The following is a 26534-nucleotide window of genomic DNA, read 5'->3' on the forward strand; positions in this document are numbered from 1 at the left end:
AGATTTGCAAGAAGGATGAATCTTGATATGCTTCCATTCTTTGACTTCATTTTTCTAAGCAAAAAATTTAATCAAATATGATCATGATTTTTTTGCTCAGCTAGCGCGAATTAGCTCCTCCTCGACTTGCCGGGGCTGCCAGCGGCGCCGCCTCCACCGCCGCCTCGGTGGAAGTCGACGAGCACCGTGCTTTTGCACTTGGGGCACTTTGGGTCCTTCTCGGAAAGCATGACGTACATGAGGCAGCGAGGGCAACCGGCGAGCATCATGGCAGCGGCAGCCTCCGGTGACTTGTTCTCCCCCTCTTCCCTCTCCTCCTCCGACACGCACGAGCTCGGCGGCGACACTGGCATCTCCTCTTCGTCCTCCGCCCGCGTCGACGGCCCAGCTCTAGCCCTCCTCTGCTTCAGCCCCATCATTAGATTCCTCCCGTGGTTATTCCGGCTCATGATCAACCAAGGCCTAAATCTCCACTACACCAATCAATCGACAATGTAAATTACAAACAAAAACTAAATTTCAAGCGAGAATCTGAGATCATACCTTAAAATTACAATCAACAAACCTCTCCCAAATTCCCAGTAGCTAGGGAGCTGGGACTTGTCCTCCACTACAATTGCTACTCTGCTTCATTATATAGAGGAGAAGTTTTCCAGGTTAATTGCCTTCTTTTAATACAACAACAGATACTTCTTTATTGCAGTTGTTAATTGCTTCCGTCTCTCTCACTCTGTCTTGTTTAATTATCTTCATCTCCTCCACCTGCTCTGATGTAGAATGGAGCAAGGAGAAGAGGTGAATGCTTTAATGGAATTTAAAGGTTGGGTAGCAGGCGTATAAATCGAAGCCTGTGCGTGTATTGATTGCTGAAACTAATAAACAATGGAAATTTATAGACTACACTCGGTGACGTACAGTAAAAGCTGCGATGCTACCTGTTGCTTCATGCTGGCGAGGCCGCCAAGAAGGTCATGCCAAATCGCAAACATACTTGTGAATTAGAGTTTCTGTTATTGTCAAGTTCTGAGTTGAGGCTTGAGGTGATTGGAAGGTTAATGCCACTAATAGATGTTGTTTAAGGTTTTCATATGCCTCCATGGCTTCACCTCAATTCAGACTTCCTCTTTGTCCAAAAGACATTTGTTCTCTCAAAAAATTGACTTTGACATTTCAAAAAATTTTTTTCTCAGTGGAATTTATTGTATCTATCAGGCCATTACTCTTTCTCAGATATTAAAGCTAAACCAAATAAATGGGGTTATTCGTAGCTACGCGAGTAAATAGGAATAAATCCATAAACAGGCACTGTTTACATACGTATGTCAGTAACTGAAGTATTAAATGGGTTCTACTTTGAATGAATGGACTTTATTTCTAATTAATGAAAGTTACGGCCAGTCTGGTGCATAGGTCAAATCTCTACTAGGAACATTAATTGACATTTACGTACTACACACAATTCTAAGAGGAGGAAAATGCAGATATGAACACTAACTGAGAGATTTACCTATCGGATCTCTGAGAACAGAGGAGCTTTACAAGTATATCGCCGTCCAACAACTGCATAAATCACCTTGTTAATTTATCTTCAATATGCCATCTTTTGGATTTTCTTCCGCACATAAATTACAGGAGACTTTGTTTATAATTGCATGGATGTTAGTCAAGGTGGTTAGAGTTTTTATGGATATTTGGAGGGACATATATGGCATTAAATAAGTCGTAGGCAACATAGTGAAATATTGTTTCTCGACTTCTCAGACTTTAATTTCCAGTATTGTGTTAGGTATCAGCAGCTCATCTACCATATTGTAGAACAAATTCATGGCAAATATATATCATGCTAATTGCATCGCATATGTGTAAGAGTCTTTGTTGGTTATCTAAAACTAGCTACTCAATTAAAATGATCAAACAGGTTTTTTTTTTTATTGTTTATCTAGAACTGAAGGTTCAAAAACAACTCAGAAATAAATGATTTCTGTATCGATCCCAACTCGTTATTGTATCGATCGGTGGGTTTAGCATACCATCTCATTAATTACTGTTTCAGTAGTCAAAAAAGTGGAATTTATAATGTGTTTGGTGTTTGCTCATGCACACGAGCATCTTCATTATCGGTGAGATTGAGCGGATGAGGGTCTGGAACAAGTAGGAGAGGAGTCAAACTTGAAAGGCATTGATTGATTGGAAGCCTAAGCCTAATATTTGACAAGTTTAGTTGCAACTCTCCTCAATATTACACAGACACAATATTTATCTTCAATATTTGACAAGTTCGACAAGTATGAAGCAACAATGAAGAAATTCAAACCAAAGCGAGGGAAGCCAATATGCTTAGTAGGCTCCATATTTAACTTAGCTTTTTTATATAAAAGATGAAATCCGTCATTCTACACGATTAAGAGATAAATCGAAAAATACAATTGACACTACATAAGTATTGTAAGGAAATAAGATTCAAAATTTTAATTTTCTAATGAAATGAATCTTATCCTTTTCTTTAAGTCTATTCCATTATAACCAATTCAACTATACCTCAAACATATTTAACTTAGCTTTGTTTTTAATGGTTGATGGTTGGTGCACATTTTGTGACGAGAGGACTGGCGACTGCAAACACTTCCCGATGGATGCTGACTGATGGACCACTGACTATTCTAGTAATCGATGAACAACTAAAAAAATAAAATCAAGAAAATGCAATTCTTATTAAAACTCTTCTAATAGAATTTCAACGAAGAAACAAATATTAGATTAATTCCCACTAAATAACAGTAACACGCCGAAGTTAAGACTGCAATGCTCCCACTCATTTACAACCCAAATAATAATAATAATAATATAACAAAAGTTCCATGCCCTCATCTCACATTGGCAATTTTTACAATAGCTCTAACAAGAAAAAGCTGCATCATTAGCAACCATATGCAACAAGCTCATCAATCCCATTTGCCAAGGAATCATTCGTCAGGAATAATGTCCATTTAGCATCTCACGATACACCATATCAATGAAATCATTGTTCTGTTCAAAAAACACACAAAATAAGAATAAACAAGGTTAGTAAAATCATATCTAGTAATTATACAACAATAAAGCTCGACTTCAGCTCTGTGGAAATCATTTTAAAGAAAGCAATCTACTACTGCTAGCCATCTGAAAGTGCAAATTGACTTGAATCAACTGAACCGAATGAATTGTGATCAAATCAAAAATCAAGGTCCTTTCTACCTACCAAATGAGCAAAATTTTCATCAAAATAGACTAATATAGAATATGAAATAAATATCCAATCAAATCTACTTTGAAGTTTATTTTCATGTATTCTCTACAACAAATTACCAAACTATAAAGCAATTTTCAACTATTAATGAAAAAAGCAAGCTTCAACCTGGAAGATTTAATCGAAAACCAGAAGATACATATCACATGGAATTGTCAGTAGCAAGTGATGTGATTAGAACAGCATGTACAAGAAAATTAAACATCAGCTGCCATGCAATCAGAGCAATAAGGGAGCAGGAAAAATAGAAAGAAGGGTTAAACAAGAAAGTGAAAAAGGAACAAAATCAATAACATCCAATGTAGATTTAAGACAATATTAAAAGCTTTTGTAGACAGTTCTTTTGACTAAAACAATACCAGATGATGAATGAGCTATAATAAATAAAAGATCACATCAACTGTTTACTAGTTTTCACTAGCTGACAAGATTTCAAGTTACACTGAACATCTTTCAACTTGCGTAAGGAGGTATAAAATAAAGAGACAAGCAAACCACACCGATATGAATCCAGTTTATGCAATCGTAAATAAACAAATTGGATGCTACATCCATAACAGCATTGACAACCTAATGGTAGTTTATCTTAGATCAGAAAAGAGTAAAAAAGATGGTAAAGAAAATGTGAAGAATAATGGAAAGGAACTTACTTGAACAACCCTCAATAGTGCATCACGAACTTTGTCTCTTGTGATAACTGATCCAAAGTTTTGATTAGGAGTAAGTGATGCAGATGGGGTAGGAGGTGGAAAGGGTTGAAGTAATGGAGTTCCATATGGTCGCTGCATAGTAACTGGAGGATGGAGAGGAGGAGCTGTTGGAACAGAGGATGATACTGGAGGCATTACCAGTGCAGAAGATAGAGCAGGTGAGAAAAATGAAGGTTTCACCAGATTCATAGCATAGCTGCCGCTTCCATTGCCAGATTCAAGATTATCCAGAGGTTTCACTAGAGGAACAGATGAAGCTGAGGGAATAGGAATTGATGGAACAGTTGGCAAAGCAGATGGATTGACACTTGATGCATGAGTAGTTACAGGAATAGGTGCAGCAGCAAGATGTGGCTGGCCAGCCACTGTTCCATTTGATGCATTTCCAGTGTTCATAGCGTTCTGAGAAAAAAAAAAAGATTATGTCCAAAATAGTTATTCAAGAACAAACTCTATGTGGCTTGCAGTACACAATACTTAAATATGAAACTGCAGCACAAATAATGATAGAAAGCAATGTGTAGCAACGATAAATATAAACCAATAGAAAGTATGATAAAAGAAATTACTTAGCAGAAAACATACACTGAAAAAATTCACAAATGCATCATCAGCAACATCAAGAGCCGATGTAGTGACTGATGTTATTGGCTCAAGAGGACCTTCAATAACTGATGAAGTAGGTACAGCTTCAAGCTCCTCAAACTCACTGTTACAAGAAGAAATAGCATTTCAACACAGTCAATAAAACAACTATATCATCATCTAAAATTCAAGCAATTAAAAAGGAGAGAATTATCAGCATTCGTTGTGAATGCAAGAAGCTGACAGACAATAGGGAATCTAAGCTATTCTATCAATAAATCCACCAACTATCATAAGCATTAAGCTGAAACCCATGTGTGCAACCATAAAACATATGTTGGCATGATTGAACCACTTACTCTCACGTTGTAACAGTCAAACTCTACAATGGCAGCAGGAAAATGAAGCCTATCAACACATGGTCAACCACAACAATATCTTCCAGCCACCTATGCTCTTGAAACAACCATTAAGCTGAAACCTATGCACACAACCATGAAACATATGTTGACATCATTTGATCACTCAAACTCTCACATTGTAATTGTGAAAATCAACAATGTCAGCAGGAAAAAGTAACCTATCAACACATGGTCAACCACAGTCATATCTTCCAGCCACCTAAGCTCTTTGAAACCAGGCTGATTCTTTAACCAAATGGCCTCCCAGTTTCTGGTTTGGCTAGCCAATTGATAGAACCATCTGAGTCAATGCTATGAAAGTGTATATATATGCAACTAACAGGTATCATAATATCTTTTCATCTGACCAGCTGCCACCGATATTATTCCAGCATGTCACTATCTCTTCCTTTCTCTCTTCTCATGGATGGAGGAATCTGAGTTGTGCATGTTATGCCTTTTTTTTAAGACTCATATCCTGTATAAATTTTGTTGTGTTGATGTTTTAGATTGTTCATCTGTGGATCTTTTTTAAATCCTTCCAACAATTCCCTTTCTTCCATCCTTATCTTTATGCAACTTATAGGTGAAGAAATAATCTCTTCCTTCTTACGTGTCACCAACACCATTCCTTCTTTCCATATCTCCTTCCACTCTTATTATCTCACCCTTCTTCGATCGCACCTTACCTGAAACACACACGTTTGGCAAAGACTAAATTCAAGGAAGGAAGCAGCAGATGGAGAAGGATCTCCTCTCCTTGATCTAAGTTGAGCATGTTTTTCAGGGGTTTTTAATATTGTTTCAGGAATGTGATCTGCTTACATTTTTTTTCTGTTGTTGTTTCCTTTGTTCATCTGGGTTTTTTTTAAAAAGAAAATCAACAAGCTCCTTTTTCATCCTTCTCTTTATGTAACAATTTTTGTGTTTGTACCATTTTCCACATATCACCTGTTTTGACTGGGTCTCTTTATCCGAGATCAGGCCAGAAACTGTTCTTGTTTGGTTTTTAAAACATTACCATGACTAAACCATTAACCAATTAGTAACCATTCCAATGCAAGGCAAGTCCATTATTTTTATTCTGCCAATAAACAATGTCACGTAGAAATCCTACAGAAGAAAAAGTAAACGAACAGCCAACCGTGAACAATGGGATGGATATATTCCAAATGTATGCTATTATCATATTCTGAAATATGAAATCACCAGCAGATATAAAATACCTTTTAGAAGTTAGCTTAGGCTTTGGTGGTACTTTGGAATATGCATTTAGTATCCTGAATAAAAGAAAGAGTATCAATGTAAAATAACGAAATAAATGAAATGATCCTGCAACTCACTTCCAATGCTTAACAAGCTTCTATTGATTCTGTGAAAAGACTTTCAAGGTGTATATATACACAAGCACATGCATATACAAGGACATAATGAAAGAGGAACATTGAATAGCATATGTTGTAACTTGTAAACAATCATGTACAAAAGCAAACCTGATTTCAGAAACTTACGTCAAAAAGCATAACAGATAGTAATGAGAATTTGAATATGGGAGGTTATCATGTTATGTTGTGGTTCTTCAAATGCATCTAAGATCAAAGGTGAACAAATATGAGGCTTTGACTTTGTCTCATCCCCAAACAAATCTATTTCTTGGGCACAAATATAGTAAGTGATAACTAGAAAATGATGGAGCTTCTAATTTGGACATTGGCTTCTTAGTTGCAACATAGAATAAAACAGTGATCAATAGAAGTATAAAAAACTGTATCTTCCAATTGTTATAATAAAACAGTGATCCACAGAAGTATAAAAAACTGCATCAGCCAATTGATGGTTCCCCAATTAGGAATATCAAATGCTTAGACATCATAAGAAATAAATATTTACATCTACCCTTTATTACCCTTTATGTTAGACACTTAAATCTTTTTCATGACATCATTGGATATTGGAACATTACCCAGTATATGATTGAATATTAACTTTCAAAGGTTTTTTGAATGGATGTTGACACATTAATGATGAGAAATAACCATAAGTTATTTGTTAAAATACCATTCCATGGAGTAAACAATGTCCAAACACGTTCATTACTGCAACTAAACTTCTAGTTATAAAATGATTCAGATTGTGTAATAAAAGCTTTTTGTTTTTAAACAAAGGTAAATCATTGATGAACTATATCAATAAGGCATAGAAGTGTCAATGTGTCTTTAATGATGTCCTTTGCTGCCTTTGCTTTCCCAATGATAGCCAATCTCATTCAAATGATTACCAAATAACAGTATTCTATGGCTTCATCGATGACACGGAAAATAAAACAAGGAATCATGATGAACTGAATTGCCATTAAAAATTAGGCATAGGAATCACTCATTCTGTATCCTTTGTTTTGCTTAGCATGCAATATATAGAAATTAGAATGAAGCAACAGATAATTATTTGAATTTTGTATTACACCATATGAAATAGAAGAGCGATGACTCAATACACAATCATTGAACAAAGGTTTTGAGTACACACAACATTTTCATCAAATAACATTTCGTAGATATTCTTTTATTAATCATAAATGATGGATTTAAACAAAATAAGGTGGGCTAACACAAAAAAATGAATTAGATGAACATTTACCAAATATTAATTGACATGATTTATCAAAAGTTTGACAATATATTAATTAAAACATTCCCAAACCATAATTTTCAAATAATGTTGTCACACAATATAAAAAATAAAGTTGTCATATAATATGAGATGTGAATCAAAATCCCAACTAAATCTAACACGTTATTTGTGTAATCTGGAATAGAGGAACTATATATTGGCATATAGGAAAGATGGGTATAAAAAGATAAAATCCTTATGAAAGTGAGCAAAGTGTCACATTAGAGATCATTTTAGAAACATCTTGAGATCCAAAACTAGTACCTGCTAAAAAGATTTGCAATAGCTTCACAATCAGGTGAATTATAAAACCAAATGCCATTTACTTCTTGAGCTGCATTTCGGTATAAAAGATAGGGAACCTGAACTTCATACTCGAAATCTCCCAAAAGATCCTCGACTAGATTATCTGTTAACCAAAATTAGCACACAGTGAACCTGGTAACGGAAATTGATAGATCACACAGAATATTTATCTGGACACTATCATTCATTTTCTATGTGTTTGAAGCATCTAAACCTTTTGAAGCACTTTCTAAAGCATTCTGAAATTCATATACTAATTCACAATGGAATACAGTAAACAAACAATTTTTTAAACCATTGCAGAAAAGCTCCTAATTTATACAACCAACAGCAACTCAATCATTTCTTAACCTGCCTTTGATCAACTTGTAAAGAACAGATGGATGGATCCATCCTATTCTTGAAATAGAGAACTCACACACAAACTTACTTTCCAAAATAAACCAAGACATCAAGCACCACACTTAGATTTATTGGATTTGTTGCTAAGACATCAGTATTAAACCTGAAACTCACAGCAGATAGCCAGTGGCCCAAGGAAACGAAATAATCAATTCAAATTTTCTTATATTCTCCTCCCTTTTGGTAGGACTAACAATTCTTTGTATCACTTAGATTGCCCCTTTTTAATTGCTTTCTTTTTAATTTATTCCATTTTAGTAATAAATGAAATCTCATAATTTTATTTGTTTGAAATTTTTACTCTTTTGACATTTTCAAAAAAATTCTAGTAAGATAATTTTCTTACATTTTAGATCTGATATCAATTGAATTTGTTGAAACATTTTCAAATAATGAAAATGAAGTTCTCTATTTTACTAAGATAAAGACAAAAAGGAAAAAAGCAAGCGAATCCAGTAAATTCAGCTTATGCTGAACCATTTTATAATTGCAAGCCATAAAAACACAACTTCCGCATGAGAATTTCAAAGATATACATATAACATAATTTCACAACTAAATAGATAAATTTTGAATCTTCCTAGTCATTTAGATTGAGAATTTTATTTTTATAAACAGGAAAGCTCTAATATGACCACAACTGATTTAACCAAAGATAATTGTTTTTTGAGTTCTGATATATAATACAAAGCAGCTATATCATATCAGTGATTTCCACAATACAAGGAGGCCCGTATGGACTTGGGATGCAGAGACAAACAAGTCACAGTGACAAAAGAAAGGCAAGAAGGACAAATTGGCATCCTTCTCACTCTTGTTATGGAGGTAAATACACATAGCTGACTAAAAACAGGCTTCTTCTTTTGTGTATTGTACTTATCAGAATGTTCAGCTGAAGAATAAAATGCATATGAAATTGGTCAGTTGCAAACATAATGTCCTCTTCAGAGGCAAATTCCATCCTATCTTCTTGTTTTTATATGTTTGTGTTATCATGCTTTCTCCTGTCCCTCCTGGCAGTTAGCTTTCAAAGATATGAAAAAACAAGGTAGGTAACTACCTCCTTCTTTCCTAATCTACAACCTATTATGTGAACTACAATCTATTATGCGACCCTTACTCATTATTATTCACTCTGCTTATGTATTCTTTCCCATGAGAATAACCGCAAAGAATCCCTAGGATATCAAATAGACTAAAACACCATTTGGAGTCTTCAAGAAACGTTTTCAACAACAGATCTATCAGATATGACGGTTCATTTTCATATTTTTACTATTACGACAATATTGATTATTAACGGTGTGCTTACTTGAACAGAAATAGGAGAAAAGAAAGGAAGAAATGAATTTGTCAAGTTCTCATGATCTCTTGGAAGGAAAAAGGGAGAAAGGAATTTAATTCCATCCAATTCATTATATTTCCAAAAATGGAAACACTAAAGTTTGAATATCTAATAAACACAACATATGCAGGTGATATTGCTTTTTCTCATTCTCATCCCTTCCAAGTAAACAATGCAGGTGAAAATAAGTAATAAAAATGATTAGTGTAATTCATTTATTTTTGTTGCCCTCACTTAAATTACCTCCTTTCTCTCATACTTCCTCCCTTCCAACTAAATACAGCATAATGAAGAAGTATAACAAAAATAAATATATTAAAGAAAATGTGGCCCTAACATGAACCAATTGCCAACCTGTGTTACGTCTATTCATCACGATGAATTGAAATCTGGGCTGTGTGTTCCTGAAAATACATAATCACTTAATCTTTTAAGTACTTGGGAATAAATAATAATAATAATAATAATAATAATAAAACTGAATTAGATCGAAGGAAAGTGCCAATTACAGGAACAGTATGTTTTTTTTAAAAAAAAATATGAGGTCCACATTAAATCAGCACTTGAATGGAGAAATTAAAACCCTGTCCCCATCCAAATTATGTGAAGTTAAGAATAATAAGTTGAAGAATAATACAAATATATATATCACTAAATCCCATCTCTTAGTCGGCACTAGAGGAATTGTCAGGGAAAAATACAATTCACGGGCACCTCAAATCGGAGACAAAAGAAATCGATATTAACAACACTTAATATCTTAGAAGAGAGACTCCCAGTTACCTCTTGACAACGAACAGGGATCCTTCAACGTCCTTACGGCTCTGAAGGAAATCAAAAGAATCCCAGATCAGATGCAATAAAACCAAAAACAAGCCGGCCGAAGCATTATCGAAAAATTAAGGATGAAAATTTCCAGTCGGGACGCACCCATTGATTGAGCTCGATGTTGAACTCGTAGAGGGTGACATGAGCGGCGGTCATAAGGATCTCTTCCACGAACGGATCAATCCGCTGGAGAACAGTGAGGTTGAGGACCTTCGTACTGTTCTGATCGAGATTGGGCATCAGCTTCCCGGTCGCCATGCTTTCGTCGCCCGATCAAAACCCTAAATCGAGAAAACCTAGCAGCAATTCGAGGATGAGGATCGATCGAAGAACAAATAGAATGAATAAACACGAAAACAACGTTCAAGCAAGAGAGATTCAACCAATGTTGCTCGCTTCGCTCGGAGAGTCTAGTAATTGGATTTGGATCGAGATGAGAGAGTGGGAGAGAGAAAGGAGAGAGAGAGAGAGGAAAAGGGAACTAAAAAAAATGGGGAAGAAGAGAAAGAGCGAGGTGAGATTACGACAGGCATATTTTTATCGGTGAACACGTACGTTGTTAAGGTTACTTTAAACGTCGGGTACCCACGGGAATACCCTACTAGGCATAGGAATGGCTTGGGGAACCAGATGCGGGTCCGAACAGTAGACTTCACGTGCTCATTGATCAGTTTTGCACATGCTCAGTGATCATTTGACTGCACTATCTCAATTTAATAGAACAATCGTTATGAACAGATGAAAAAACGAAAGAATTAATTTGATGCATTCTACGTAGCCATGAACATAACCTCCACGTTCGAAAACAGTATTATATCACCCTACAGATATAGTCGAGTTGGTATAGATTGCCATATGTGAATTGATTCCTCAAAGAAACAATCTCTAGATGAACATCTTCATCTTTTGCCAATCTCAGATGAACATCTTCATCTTTTGCAATACGCAAACAGTGTCATATCGGCATAGATCACAAATGCAGAGAAAGAAGAAGATTCTATTGAATGGCAGAGAAAATTATGAGAGGTGAGCACAGAATCATCTCGAAACGCAAATTGATGTATCAAAGTGAACAGGAATACGACGGGAAAATCTAACTGAAGTGTCAAAGTGAAATCGACACCTTAGCTGGGTTTCTTATTTTCTGGAATACAGTAATTGAGAATAGAAAACTGATATCACTTTTGTTAGCAAACACATCGCTGTGATACAGGCTCACAGCGAATGACCAAGGGATGAACAAACACTTCGTTTATAGAAAAGATCACACTCCCATAGACACCGACCTATCCGAAACAACTACTTTCCTCCATGCTACGATTGCTGGAATTGTGCATTTTAAATGAAATCTGCAAATTGCAATGATCATATTTCATAGTAAATAGAAACTCAAAATCATATGGCACATCATAAGAATCTATAAAGGTGATTAGATCTGGTAACAATAAAGAAAACTACAGGCTAAGAAAGGCTGCAACTTAGATAATACATAACAATTTTCAAGATAAACCCCTACAGGCATTAAGCAAATAGCAACTGGTTCCTTTGTAATGGCCATAATGACGGCATGTAGCTTCTGAGCTTAGGAAGTACTAATGTTGTCACCACACAAGGAAAAACTGATTGGAGGAGAGCTTCCATACATGGGTAAATTAATGAATGTACAAAGCAAGAATCTCCATCACAATGAATTTTGATTGAAACTATTTTGATCTACATGATGGAAGAGTGATGCCGCCGCACATAGCTGCTATGATTATGTACAACAGCAGAACAATCAAAAATGTCAGCACAGCTCTGCAATGACATAAAACAACAAAAAAAACACACTGGAATCAGCACGATGCAGCGTTACCTTGTCAATAAGCTAGGAAAACATAAAATTAGTAAATTCCTAGCAAACCCATAAGTTCATTTTCATCACAGAATAATCTATTGTTGATTTTTAGCTCATAAGATCGTATGATTGCTCAAAAAAAATATTGCAGAATATGGTGCTTACAAAAGTTTGGCATTTTTCATCCACATAGCTCGCCTAAGTCGCTTGGATTGCTTTCTAAAATGGAAAGCACTATCTTGCATTGTGGCAGTTTTGTCAACAAGAAGTGCAAGGCGATCACCTCTGTCCAATATCTTTTCAATATTGTCCACCATGATAGTGTGTATCTGCAATTTTTAGGGTGACATATTTTTGGTCTGAACACATCTACAGCAGGATCAGTTAAAAGTTACATAGTTGAATATCCTAAGCCTATGACAAATTAAGAAAAAAAAGACTTAACTCAAAAAATATAAATAATTTTAAAAATTACATGTTGAGTCAATGTGAAAAAGAGCTTTGACGTAACGATAAAGTTGTTGTCATATAACCTTAAGGTCACGGTTCGAGTCGCGAAAATAGCATGTTGCAATACAAGATAAAATTGCGTACAATAAATCTAATGTGGTCCCACCATTCCCAGAATCCCGCATTAGCAGGAGCTTTGTGCACCAGGCTGCTTTCATCACATGTTGGGTCAATGTAAAAGGTAATGCGACATCAAGCCACTGACTTATAGTAATGCTAGAAAGATTTTCTATCGATTTTTTAGAAACTTATTGAAAGAACCTTCATAGCATCAAATTGTCAATTAATAATCACAGTCCAAAGGAGGCTGATTTTTAATTTACCCTACGTGGACCATTATATGCTTTCTTCATTTTATAATTAATGAGTTACAACCTATGCAAAGAATATCCCTAGAAGAGAAAGTCGAAAATCTCAACAGATATCAATGACATTATTGAAATAATATGCAAGTAAAGAAACTTGCTATGCCTAAAATCTTTAAATAAAAAGAAAAAATATAAGATAAAGAACATTACTAATTTCTCAAAATCAGAAGCACAGAACCTGCATAATTCTATTAACTATTATTTATCACAAATCATATTCCTGTATATAGACTAAGAGAATCTAAGAAGAAAACAACCACCTGTTCACTAAACAAGGAAACAAATTTAAAGGTCTAACTTGCCTCACTAACTTCGCTGTGCACACGGGTAAGTGTGTCAACACTTGGATTGCTTGAGTAGAATTCCATTTGCTGATGTAGTACTCTGGAGAATTCATCATTCATTTCATAAGCCAGTGCTGAACGAACAACCCTGCCATAGTTCTTCATGAATCTCATGTGAATGTCCTCCAAATACAGAAAGGGAACTCTCCCTACAATGAAGCAGACAAAAAAACCTCTGTAAAGAGCAATAATCAACAGAAATCATCGGGCTTAATTGTTGTGAAGGGATAAAATAAACTAAGAGTGTCTTTCTGAGTGATAATAGTATTTATTTGACATATATAACAAAACTTTCAAATTTATGCACAAACTATTATGACCCAAAATAAATTGGCAAATGGAACCATATGAATTCGTAAGATAGAGCTAGAGCTCTATTAATGAACTTATTTTATGTTGGTTAAATGTGTTCTTCAAGTTTGTTATCGTTTTTGTTAGGCAATTTATTAGCTAAGAATCATGGTATTGTGGTAAGGATGTGGAACAGTGATACAATATTAGATTAACACATCAATTCAGTTACACACGAAGAAAAAGGAATGAGATAATACGAAATATGCAAAATGTAATAAATGCAAAAGATGCTAGCATAGTAGGAATTTTAAATATTTCAACAGAAAATAACGTGAATAACTATCATCCTTAACCTTGAAGTCATCAAAAAAATACATAGGTTGAGATGTTGGTCATCTGATATTATGATAAAAAAGTGATTGGTGGTCAGGTGAAGTACGGTTAGCTGTGTCAGTAAGGCCCTAAAGAAGAAATGAAAGTCAATTTAGAAATTTGATTATATGAAAAGATACAAAAATTCCTAATTTATGTAAAATATAAAATTTATCTCATACAAGTAATCTACATCCTAAACAGTGTGTCATCTCATAATGAAAAAGTACATATATAGCTAGTCTGGCTAGCAAAACAAACTTTTCACTATGAAAAGGACCAACAAAATTTTTTTAGCTTAAAACACATTGGAAGTATAAATTTTGCAAAACAGAACTTGTCCTAGAGAGGAAGTCTGACTGTGTTTGATTACTAATATGAATACAAAGGTTAGTTTATCAAAAAAAACTAAAGAGAGGACTTATTACCGTAATTGCAATATGAGACAATTTTCTTATGTCATTATCCACAAAAGTCCCTGCAACATATAATCCTATCTAATAAATCCAAGTCCCAGAAAGATTCAGTGAGCATGCTGCTAATATGAACGAACTACTGTGGGAAGAGAATTGCCCAATACAATAAGATTTTAATTCATTAGACGGTGTCTTTTTTAGCTTGGTGTTTCACGAGTGAAATTAAAACATTTGAACAGAAAACAAACTCAGCCTTGCTAATTGCTGAATGTGTATATTAATCGATTCCGCGTCAAGGTAATTAACAGAAGTAGCAAAAAAAAAACCACGACTCGGAATTCTAATATCTAAACAGTCTAATATCACCGAAAGAGCCAAATTTATACGATATCTAAAAAATGAACATATCCGTATGGTCGGACTCACTCCCGAAGGTATCATTGGCCATGCAGAGGAAGGTGATGCCATCAGATCTGAGAACGTGGAAGATGTATCGATCCTGGGAAAAGCAGAGCCTGGAATCGGAATCCGGTGGAAGCTTCTCGAGGATACGCCGGGCGACAGCGCCGATGTTACCGGTTGCGGCGGCAAACTCCGCGAGGACTAGCGTTTCCCTAGCCACCACCGCGTAGAGGATCGCCATGGCAACGAATATCCGTCTTTTCAATTTCCCTTAATCTCTTTCGATCTTTCCAAAAATTAGGGTCGGAGGGAAGAAAGAACCCCTTTCTCTCGCTGCTACAAATCAATGCGCCGGGGGAGCCACTGGTAACCGAAGAACAGCACAAAGGTAATTATTGATGAAAATAATAAAATCATACATACTATTTTAAATCTATTAAATCTTTTCTAAATGACATGTAATAACAATAATTAAACTTTTATCTCGCCAATTATTAATTCTTTTATTTATTCATTTATTTTTAAATATTTTGGCACTGTATTACACATCCCACACTATATTATATTAAAAATAATATAAAAGTTTCATGGGTATCCTTATCTAGTCCATTGAAGTGGCAGGTGGAACGTCAAATTAATATTGTCTGCTCCTCCGCAGATCATTTTAATTTGACACCTCAACAAACAAGTCCATGAAAGATCATATGACCTACCAACTAATGCTACAATTTAATTCTTATTGAATCAGATTCAGATTCCGGAGTGATCGTCACGAATTAGAAGTTCTTCGAGTACTTTGCGATGCCAATGTTCCTCGTAGAAGAATAAGTGCCCGCCCTCAGGATTTTCATGATAATGTATCCAAGGAAGCTTCATTGCGATGTAGCGTTGCACCTCCTTCTGAACGATCTTATCTTCACAGCCCTGCCAGATGTGGACGGAGCCCTCGTTGTTGGGGAAGGGATTGATGATATCCGTGGGATCGAATTCCCAGTTGCTGAAGACGACCATTATATCCCGGTAGACGGATTCAAAGGCTCCTTGTTGCCTTGCTATGTTCTTGAACTGTAAAAGTACAAAGTACGTCAGACCTGGCGCTAAGGATTTATTGAACTTGAGGAACAGCTTACTCCAGTTCTTTGTTGTTCTTTGTTGGCTCTCTCGCTGATTTTCTTGTCCTCTTCAGATAATACGATCGGGTTTCCTTTGGAAACAGCAGAAGCATCGAACCATCTCTGAGTCATCCAGCCGTAGAAAAAGAATGGTAGATAGTGCGCGATCCGGAATGACCATTGATCCTGCTTCGCCAGTTTGCTGTAAGCCTCTGCTGCTGTTTCGGCAGGGAGACATGGCCACCAGTAGTTGATCGCCGGAACAACAAGTGCTACTCCTCGTAATCTGAGAAAGAACACAACACATTGAGTGCGTGAAGATTTATCAAAATTAAAGGATGTGAGTTTTGCTTGCCTGTGTGGTATGTAGGAGAGGCAACTCCATGCAGAATAAGCCCCCATGGAAATTCCGATCAGGTAAAACTTGTCCCCGATCTCCAACTTATCCGCGAGTTCCTCGATGTCGAATGCCTCACTTTTAACACTACGCTTTGAATTTGGATCGCTCTCGCCGTACCCTGCCCGGTCGAATGTCAACAAATAGATCCCCAGTTCAACTAACAACTCCTGAAACAAGTCACAGGAAGAAGAAGAAGAAGAAAAAGATCAGGAGGAGTCACTGAATTAATCACTACTACGGTGGTCTCTGGTTTTCTCACTTCGGATGCAGGGAACGAGTCTTTGGTTGAATCAAAGCCATGGACCGCGATGATCTTGTATTTAGCCTCGTCCTTGATTGCCCCTGATTCCTTGTAGGCAAGGTGTCTTCCATCGTTAAGTACAATCCTGGGAGCGGTGACAGGAGGAGCTTGTGGTCGGCCACAGATCATCGGAGGGGGAGGTTGAACAAAGTTCTTGTAGACCCAGGAAACAAAACCAAGCAGCAAAGCTACTGCTACTCTGGCGTACATCCTGCAACAAAGGTCAGGAAATCCAAGATCAGTGAATCTGGTGGCGTAGCAGCAGGACTTGGAGAAATCACCAGGAGGAGGAGAGCATGTTCAGGCAGGATATAGCCCACACAGGTGACCCTTTGGCTTTGAGTAGCGGTCGCTTTTGGCAAGTGTGCCATTACTGTCCTTTGTTGAGCAACGCGTATGGTAAGCCTTTTGTGGTCCGGTCAGACTCAACATGGTTCAATCTGTGCTTGGACATATGTTATGCTCAGCCTAGCCATGCCTGTGCGTCGACAGAGTTTGGCTATATATTAGAGACTTGTCGTGGTAAATTGCCCTTTCCACTCTTTTTTATTCTTTTGACGGTCTCTAATTCTTCCAAAACCTTTGCACAATCACATGTTCAATGTCTCACCTTATATAATAATGAGGACAGATTAGATATACCATAGTCTCACGTTTTCTTTACTGTCCAAATAAAATCAGGAGATTAATTGAACCATCCATCCTTGTGGGGTTTCACGGTTGGACTGCCCTGGTTTGCTTCTTTTCAAAAGCGCATCTGTTTTGGAGCTTTGCTCTTTTTCAAATTTATCTATTAACTTTAGTGTTTCCAAGTAAACCAAGTGGTGCCCATATTTACAAACTGGTCTGGTGCACACAAGTCTGAGTCATGTTTGTCGCGAGCGCCCTTACTGATGATATTCGGAACCCTATTGGAAGACCTTGAATTTTTGTCATACTTTTGAGTTTCAAACCATTGAAAGGTTCAATTCGAGAACAATTGGATGTTAATGAAAATTAGATTCAACAAAGTACCACTATATTTGTCCAGTTCTCATGGAATTTGGAATTAAACTCCGCAATAAATCATGACCATAGATAGTTTTAGGCAAGGAAGAGAGGGAAGGAAAAGAAAAACGTTAGCAAAATGACATTATAAGTTGTGAATTTTTCTTTCTTTCAAGTCTTGTAAATTATCTTAGTTGTTATTACTGAATAATTAAAAATTTCCTTTTAAATCTTTGTTAGAGTGAATTTTAAAATAAGAAGGAAACGGAATAACAAGAACTGTAGGTCCTAACAGCCAATATTTGTTTGTTTTTTTGGGTCAAATATCAAAGCAATAAAAAAAATAAAGGGACAGGAAAAAAAACAAAAACAAAAAGCAAAAGCAAAAGAATCACATTGTCTACTGTCTCTTTAAATACGAGCCTTCTCTTGGACCTACGGCTATAATTTTGTATTACTTTAATTGAATCCATTCTCTTTGGGAAAGCCACGCAGCTTCGACCCTTTCTTTCTTCGTTAGGTAGCCACTAACGCTCACACGTGACGGATGGCTCTGGTCCCAGGCCGCAGTAAAATAATTAAAAGTAAATTAAATAAAATTAATCTTTTTTATATTTTAAAAATTCTAAAATTAAAAATACGAATAAATTTAGAATAGGATGCACATTGGCAGAGCACTCGTACAATCATTGTTGTAATAGTGGTCGCACCAACCACATGACGAATAAGAAAATTAAGTTGTAAATTATAATAAATGAATATGACAAAAAAAAAAAGAGTGAAGAGTTTAATAAGCTCGTGATACTGAATACTGATACGATGCTTCTCGACTCTCCAGAGCCGATGCCGTTACGTTGACCACCTCCCACGACATCTTATCTAATCGCACTGCTAACCACAAATCCACCTAAAAACACACAAATTCCACACGCTTTCCCCCAACCCACCACAAGATCCGTGGTCATTTCCGACAATCCAAATTTATCTCCTCTCTCTCTCATCATCGTCTTCTTTTGATCGTCTCTGGTCTCCTATCCATGAAGTTGCAGAGTCCTGGTGGCCTACGAAGAAGGTGAAGACTGAAGACAGAGGGAGAGGCAGTTACAGGTAGAGAGAGAGAGAGAGATGGAGGTGCAGTTACCGGATGACTTCCGGTGCCCAATCTCCCTGGAGGTGATGACGGATCCGGTGATTTTGTCCTCCGGCCATACCTTCGACCGCGCTTCCATCCAGCGGTGGCTCGACGCCGGTAACCGTACCTGTCCGGTCACTAAACTACCCCTCCCTCCCTCCCCTTCCCTCATCCCCAACTACGCCCTTCGTAGCCTCATCTCCTCCTACGTCGCCCACCGCCCCTCCGCTGCCTCGTCGTCTGATGGCCACCTCGACTCACTTCTTCTCGCTCGCTTCTCCTTCCCCTCCGACGCCCCTACTATCTCCGCGGTCCTGCGCCTCGCACAGCGAGGCGGCGCCGCCTCGCGGCGCCTCGTAGCTGACTCCGGCGCGATCTCCGTCCTCATCCTCCACGCCGACGCCACCGACCGCTCCGATCTACAGGACCTGGCCCTCCGCGCCCTCCTCCATATCTCCCTCGACGGTGACCACGCCCGCCTCGGCCTCCTCGCCGAGGGCGCCCTCGACCCCGTCGTCTCGGCCCTCCGCGGCGGCCCTGCTGCGGCCCTCGCCGCCACCCTCCTCACCAGCCTCTCGGTCGTCGACGTCAACAAGGCCACGATCGGAGCACACCCTGCCTCGATCCCCCGCCTAGCGGCGCTACTCAGCGACGGTGACGGCCGGCAGCGAAGGGAGGCGGCCACGGCTCTATACGAGCTGTGTAAGTTCGCCGAGAACCGGAGACGGGCTGTGCGGGCCGGTGCGGTGGCGCCTCTCATCCGCTTTTCCGGGGAAGGATCGGAGAGGGCCGTGCGTGTCTTGGGACTCCTCGCTAAATGCCGAGAGGGGAAGGATGAGATGAGGAAGAGGGCTGGATTCGTTAGGGCTTTAGCCGACGTCGTCAGAACAGGGAGCCCCCGGGGCGTGGAGCACGCCCTCGTGGTGCTCAACTTGGTGTGCTCCGATAGCCAAGAGATGGCTTTGGAAGCCATCGAAGTAGGTGTTTTGGACCTCTGCTCTGTTTTGACCAGTGACATGAATCAAAAGATCGGGAAGAATGCCATGGAATTAGTTCTCAGACTCGGAATTTTCTCCTCTCCCTGCACAATAGCGAACACAGTGCAGTGAAGCTGCTTGATGGGTTGCTTTACTTGATACCTCCTGAAGAAAAAAAAAATAGCAATCACTTCGATCATTTCTTGTATCCTCTAGAATCTTTTCTTCTTAGTTTTGTAGTACTCTTTGATAATAAATCCTGTTTATATGAAAATTGTTGTAACTTGTTAGCTTGATCGATAGTGTCTCAATGGAAATTCTATATGATAGTGGTATTTCCCCGCTATGTTAATGTCACTGATGCTAACCAGCAAGATTGTCATTACAAATAATTCAGCATCTGTTTCTTGTTGGAATGCATTTGCCTGGTTTCTGATGAGTAGAAATATTCTGTTGCCCTTTATGTATTTGGTGTAACTTCCATCATTGTCTTTTGCTTGAATTCTTAACCACTTTTTTCAAGTCATCACATTTTAGAACTATTTATCATTTTATTTTGATTCAAACTGTGTGATCTGAAATGCTTGCCTATAACAATTCAAGTTGCTATGACAAATAATGGCTGATAATAAGTATGTTCAAGTCAAATAAAAAGAAACTGTTTCAATATTGTTTTTTTTTCTCTTTCGAGTAAGCCCATGAGTGATATGAATGATTATGGTGGCTGTTGGTTAAGAGATAGATATTGTTCATACTTTAATGACTGTTTTTGGTCGTTTGGAGTGTTGTTGAACAAGCAAGTTTGTATTACTAATAGTTTTCACTGGATACTGTAGAACGTATGATTTATTTCTTTGAGGTGTAAAGGAGATTGTTTGTTTTGGCAGTGAAAACATTATATGGATGAATTGTACAAGCAACAGCTGGTAATTTGCTAGCATACAAATATGGATGTTCTTCCTGTATACCATTGTTGCGTTTAAATGCATGAAACTTGACTGGAGATCAGAAATAGGTATCCATAATGCATCCTCTGAAGATATTGTTGAAACCATTTAATATCAGAAGCTGGAAATACCAAATAGAAACAGTAGAAGCTGGATGCCGAACAAAATAGGGAATGGACCACTTTGAAGTGCAGGGTGAATTGTGATTCCTGAGGCAAGAAATAGACAAATGATAAAAGTAGGAAAGAGTAATTTAATGAGAGGGACATGGCTGAGCTATGTTGGATCATACTCAATTCTTAAGGTAAATGGTTTTTGGTTTTTTCATTGCTGCCGATGATGCTACTGGTTAATGACTATTAATACTAATTTGCTCAGCTCTAATAAGTAGTGGTCTATCCTCTGATTTTCAATAAGAAAAAAAATATTTGAATTAATAAGTGGGCGGAGGAAGAAGTTGATCCAATGGAGGACACACTTGCTGCTGTTAATTATTTCATCTAGACAAAAATATTTCTCCAAAAAGAAACAACAAAGTGATATCAGTTTTGCTTTTCCAGAGTTCATATATCCAGACAACGATCCGTTGTATTCCGTAGCAGCAAAGCACCAGTTCCCGTTTCCTGAACCAATCAATAAAAAGATAGAATTGAAGATGAACAAACTCACGGTCACATCCCCCGGCAACGAAACATGGAGGAAGCTGCTTCTTATCAGCTCTTGAGAGACTGCATATCTAACAGTCGGATGAACGTGATAGTTCCTTTGGAGCCGCGATCGCGCAGTCTGCTTGTCAAGCATCCGGCCGAGAGAGACAGCAAACAGTGCCATCCAATTTGCTCCTAGCGAAGAAATGGAAGTTGATTTTACGATGTGCATTCGGAAAGGTGTTGGACAATGGTTATGAACCACAAGAAGCCATTTAAGCAGCGAGGAGTGAAAAAAATAGAAACATTTTCATTGGAACAGCTGCTTTCATGATTCGATCGTCGTTCAGACGGAAACCAACCGAGTTGTTTTCATTGGACCAGTAAAAATATGTATATAAGGCACAGCTTGAATTATTCTCGATACATAGCTGCATCGCAATATTTACTAGAACCAGTAATACAGCATAGTTCCAAACCAACCATAACTAGTGTAGAATAGAGGCACAAACACAGACAAAGCAACCACTTCAGCAAACATAGACCAAGGTAAACATAGTATATACTATACGGGCACTGATCATCTGGAGCTAAACCAAAGACCCATGTGTAGCGTCAAGCAGATAGAGGTTCACTGGCCGCCGCGAAGACGAAGCACCAGGTGAAGCGTGGACTCCTTTTGAATGTTGTAGTCCGCCAGGGTGCGGCCGTCCTCCAGCTGCTTCCCTGCGAAGATGAGCCTCTGCTGATCCGGTGGGATCCCCTCCTTGTCCTGGATTTTCGCCTTAACGTTGTCAATCGTGTCCGAGCTCTCTACCTCCAGAGTGATGGTTTTACCAGTGAGGGTCTTGACGAATATCTGCATTCCTCCCCTCAGCCTCAGCACCAAGTGAAGGGTAGACTCCTTTTGAATGTTGTAATCGGCCAAGGTGCGGCCATCTTCCAGCTGCTTACCTGCAAAGATGAGCCTTTGCTGATCCGGGGGAATGCCCTCCTTGTCCTGGATCTTAGCCTTCACGTTGTCAATGGTGTCTGAGCTCTCCACCTCGAGGGTAATGGTCTTGCCCGTTAAGGTCTTGACGAAGATCTGCATGCCACCACGGAGGCGGAGCACTAGGTGGAGGGTGGACTCCTTTTGAATATTGTAATCGGCCAAAGTGCGACCGTCCTCAAGCTGCTTTCCAGCAAAAATCAACCTTTGCTGGTCTGGGGGGATGCCCTCCTTATCCTGGATCTTGGCCTTCACATTGTCAATTGTGTCGGAGCTCTCAACCTCAAGGGTGATGGTTTTCCCGGTCAAGGTTTTGACAAAGATCTGCATACCACCACGAAGTCGGAGAACAAGGTGGAGAGTAGACTCCTTCTGGATGTTGTAGTCGGCCAGAGTACGGCCATCCTCAAGCTGCTTGCCAGCAAAGATCAACCTTTGCTGGTCCGGGGGGATGCCCTCCTTGTCCTGGATCTTGGCTTTGACGTTATCGATGGTATCAGAGGATTCGACCTCAAGAGTAATAGTCTTGCCGGTTAGGGTTTTAACGAAGATCTGCATGCCACCACGGAGACGGAGCACAAGGTGGAGGGTGGATTCTTTCTGAATGTTATAGTCGGCAAGGGTGCGGCCGTCCTCAAGTTGCTTTCCGGCAAAGATCAGCCTTTGCTGGTCTGGGGGGATGCCCTCCTTGTCCTGGATCTTGGCTTTGACGTTATCAATGGTATCGGAGGATTCAACCTCAAGAGTAATAGTCTTGCCGGTTAGGGTTTTAACGAAGATCTGCATGCCACCACGGAGACGGAGCACAAGGTGCAGAGTGGATTCTTTCTGAATGTTGTAGTCAGCAAGGGTGCGGCCGTCCTCGAGCTGCTTTCCGGCAAAGATCAGCCTTTGCTGGTCCGGAGGGATCCCTTCCTTGTCCTGGATCTTCGCCTTTACATTATCGATGGTGTCAGAAGACTCCACCTCAAGGGTGATGGTCTTGCCAGTTAGGGTTTTGACGAAGATCTGCATCTGATTGATGGTACAAACAGGATGAGCATAAAATTACATATACAATTTTATCCCCAAAAAAAAACATAAATCCGTGTAACAACTTGCAGAGAATATCATGAAGAACTTATGCCATCGAATAAGAGGATCTAAAAGAATACATGAATCAGAGAAAAAAACACAAAAAAGAACAATAACATATGGAAACAACCATATCGAAAAAGAAGAAAATAGAAAACCAAAACAGTGAAATTGAGAAAACTATATCAAAAAAGGAAAATTAGAGAAACATACCTTGCAAGAAGAGAAAAGAGCCTTGAGAGCCTTGTCTTTGTTGAGATGATCAAATATGCGGTTCGACTGTAACCCAAGAAGCCTTATTTATAGCGATTTGAACGAATATGACCACCGAATGGTGAGGTTACCGCACCGGTTACCCATGAGACTTGTATGTCTATTCTACGGATAGCCGGTTTGACGTTTCTGTTGGCCGTCCAAACCTACTACACCTCTTGCAATTCTTTACCCTCCGTTACTTTCTTGGCGCTTTCGTTTCTGGTCCAACCAAAATCCGAGTACGCGTGGTCCTGTTCGAAACAGCGTGGAAACTAAGGAACGTTTTCGTCCCCTAGTTCGTCTCACTCGCCCAGAACATAACGGCGTTTAATCCGCCGGGCGCTCCGTCCGTTAGGAATTTACTATAATTTTTCTAGATGTATCCCGATGCATCGGCTGCCGAATCGGATCATATTTTGATATTATATTAGTTTATTTATTATTATTTTTTATTGAGACAGATTTCATCCAACATAACAAACAATTTTATGTGTTTTTTAGGAAAACACGTAAAATTTGGTAATGTTTGATTCTAAATATTTTTGGCATTTTTACAAGAAATTTAAAAAATCAAAAGTGAGTTGCCATAAATAAAATATTCCATTTCTAAAAAATATTAATTATTAAAGGCAATTTAAAATTTTCCATAATAATTAATTTTAATAATAAAGCCCATTTCTTTCCAATAACAGCACCGGGCATCAGCCCGAAAGAATATGCTTTACAATTCTTGAATCTTCACTAATTCGATCATAGCGCCGCCGCTTCTTCAGCGTCTTCTTCCTCCTCCTCCTCTCTCCACTCCGACCGCGGCTCGCTCCACGATCTCGGCCTCACTCCGAACTTGAAAAAGAGGATCATCTCCATCGCCTCGAATACCTTGTACTCATCCAGCACCTCGTTCCAAGCGCCGCTTACGATGCAGTAGTTAGTATTATACGGCGGTCGATGGTGCGCCCCATGCATCTGCCGCGACACCAGCACGCCAGCCGCCTGCAGCGCCGCCACCGCCCTCGGCACCCGCCTTGCCTTCTCGTGCGCCCACGAGTGGAACTGCTGGCTCAGCATCACGCACCCAGCGCACGTTCCCACGAACGCGTGCGCCGCCGCGCCGCCCTGCATGCCGTCGAGCAAGGCCTCGATCGGCAGCACTGAAAACGTCACGGCCCGGGCGAGCGCGTGTAGGTTATTGGCAAACTCGCGGCGGGTGATCGTCCACGGCCACCGGTGGTGCCCCTGGAAGGCCTCGATCTGGGAGCCGAACACCGGCGTGGAGGGGCCACCGTAGTTGTCGACGGCCCAGTGAAAGACGCCGGAGGAGAGATCTGCGATAACGTAGCCGGCGTACGCGGCGAGGAGGGGCTCGAAGACCGAGCCGGAGTCTGCGGCGGCGACGGCGGACTTGGCCAAGGAGGTGAGAACGGATGCAAAGCCAGAGGCGACCCACGCGCGGTGCGACCACGTAGAGCTGAGGGACGTCGGGTCGTCGATGGCGACGTTGGTCGGTTTCATGGGAGTGTCGTCGAGGCGGTGAGGGGAGGCGGTCGAGGGCCGGGTGGCGATGGTGGCGCGGCAAAGTTGGCTGCGGCGGTGGCGGAGGCGGAAGGCGGCAGGGGCCGTGGAAAGGCGAGAATGTGGAGTGAGGGTGTACATATTGGCGGCCTTGATAGGAGGAACCGACAAAAGTTGGCGAACAAAATGGCGGATAACTAACGGCGCCGGCAAGTAGGATCGCAGTGGAAGGGGCGGGTTGTGGTGGTGGAAGAGAATACGTGGTTCCATGAAGCTAATTGACGACGAAGCGCCCAGCTCCGATCGCAGCCATAAAGGAGGGCGGAGGAGAGATGAACCACACAAATCTGATGGTGTTTTATGGCCGTTCCTTCTCTTCTGTGGACAAGGGTAGCACAGCCAGCCAGGGAGGAGACCTTTCGAGTGACGGGCTACATCTTCAAATTTTTATTATATTGATTTTTAAATATTATAATTATGTGAATATATTTAATAAAATATTACTAATTTATATATGTAATTTTATATTATATAAAATAAAAATATAGGACAAACTATTTGTTGTATCTATTTGAAATTTCTGTATGTAATTCATAACTTTTAAATTTATTTATATCAATCTGTGCAATATAATAGATGAATTTATAATAAATGGTTGCTCTATTTATCTAGCTGTGATATAATTGTACGACTCAATATCTTAATTAGCAGTATAATCTATACCTAGTAACAAGTGTGAGGTAACTTAACAATAATTAGTTCGTTCTAAATTCTGATTATTTAGCTTGTAGAGTATGTTTGTCTCATTAATATGGACATGTCTCATTAATAATATTTCGTTAGTATTTTTTTATTATATTTTGAGACATCGTTTGCAAGTTGAGTGCTTCATAAAATAGTTAATCTATCGGTTGCTTGATAGGCAAGCTTCGGAAATTGAATGCCCAGTCCAGCTTACGTAACAACGTTAATATTAAAAGCTTGAGTCGTTGTTTTGTTAGCTGTAAGATTTAGCACGGCGTTCCTTCGATTGCACCACGCTTTAACAACATTATCTAGACTCAGTCTCTGTTGGAATGCACCACCACAAAGGTTGCTCGCATGAATCTTCGTGGAACTAACT

General features: G+C 39.2%; 6 protein-coding genes across 6 annotated transcripts; 1 reads left to right on the forward strand and 5 right to left on the reverse strand.

Moving 5' to 3' along the window:
• Nucleotides 1-2689: 2689 nt before the first annotated feature.
• On the reverse strand, nt 2690-11023 carry LOC141839109 (mRNA-decapping enzyme-like protein). The gene is made up of 9 exons (XM_074726773.1): nt 10917-11023; nt 10636-10829; nt 10489-10529; nt 10060-10109; nt 7917-8061; nt 6209-6262; nt 4582-4705; nt 3937-4398; nt 2690-3027 (listed from the first exon to the last, which is right to left on the reverse strand). The coding sequence occupies exons 2-9, from the start codon at nt 10789-10791 to the stop codon at nt 2971-2973; spliced, it is 1089 nt and encodes a 362-aa protein (XP_074582874.1). The 5' UTR covers nt 10792-10829; nt 10917-11023; the 3' UTR covers nt 2690-2970.
• An 897-nt stretch (nt 11024-11920) lies between these two features.
• On the reverse strand, nt 11921-15435 carry LOC141839111 (vesicle-associated membrane protein 714-like). The gene is made up of 4 exons (XM_074726774.1): nt 15101-15435; nt 13551-13741; nt 12536-12699; nt 11921-12330 (listed from the first exon to the last, which is right to left on the reverse strand). The coding sequence occupies exons 1-4, from the start codon at nt 15315-15317 to the stop codon at nt 12237-12239; spliced, it is 666 nt and encodes a 221-aa protein (XP_074582875.1). The 5' UTR covers nt 15318-15435; the 3' UTR covers nt 11921-12236.
• Nucleotides 15436-15607: 172 nt separating this feature from the next.
• LOC141839637 (uncharacterized) lies at nt 15608-17224 on the reverse strand. Its single transcript, XM_074727432.1, has 5 exons — nt 17171-17224; nt 16848-17100; nt 16544-16755; nt 16207-16474; nt 15608-16141 (listed from the first exon to the last, which is right to left on the reverse strand). Exons 1-5 carry the CDS (start codon nt 17185-17187, stop codon nt 15827-15829), a joined length of 1065 nt encoding a protein of 354 aa, XP_074583533.1. The 5' UTR covers nt 17188-17224; the 3' UTR covers nt 15608-15826.
• Nucleotides 17225-18798: 1574 nt separating this feature from the next.
• Nucleotides 18799-20320, forward strand: LOC141839636 (U-box domain-containing protein 8-like). Its single transcript, XM_074727431.1, has one exon. The coding sequence runs from the start codon at nt 19002-19004 to the stop codon at nt 20115-20117; it is 1116 nt and encodes a 371-aa protein (XP_074583532.1). The 5' UTR covers nt 18799-19001; the 3' UTR covers nt 20118-20320.
• Nucleotides 20321-21988: 1668 nt separating this feature from the next.
• On the reverse strand, nt 21989-23913 carry LOC141839822 (polyubiquitin). The gene is made up of 2 exons (XM_074727654.1): nt 23858-23913; nt 21989-23584 (listed from the first exon to the last, which is right to left on the reverse strand). The coding sequence occupies exon 2, from the start codon at nt 23582-23584 to the stop codon at nt 22211-22213; it is 1374 nt and encodes a 457-aa protein (XP_074583755.1). The 5' UTR covers nt 23858-23913; the 3' UTR covers nt 21989-22210.
• Nucleotides 23914-24579: 666 nt separating this feature from the next.
• On the reverse strand, nt 24580-25723 carry LOC141839342 (fatty acid desaturase 4-like 1, chloroplastic). The gene has a single exon (XM_074727071.1). It carries the CDS (start codon nt 25679-25681, stop codon nt 24650-24652), a length of 1032 nt encoding a protein of 343 aa, XP_074583172.1. The 5' UTR covers nt 25682-25723; the 3' UTR covers nt 24580-24649.
• Between the last annotated feature and the right edge of the window lie 811 nt (nt 25724-26534).

Source organism: Curcuma longa, chromosome 11 (genome assembly GCF_044706935.1).
Source record: "Curcuma longa cultivar G26 ecotype Majalengka, Jawa Barat chromosome 11, ITB_CL_G26_1.1, whole genome shotgun sequence".
NCBI classification, from domain to species: domain Eukaryota; kingdom Viridiplantae; phylum Streptophyta; class Magnoliopsida; order Zingiberales; family Zingiberaceae; genus Curcuma; species Curcuma longa.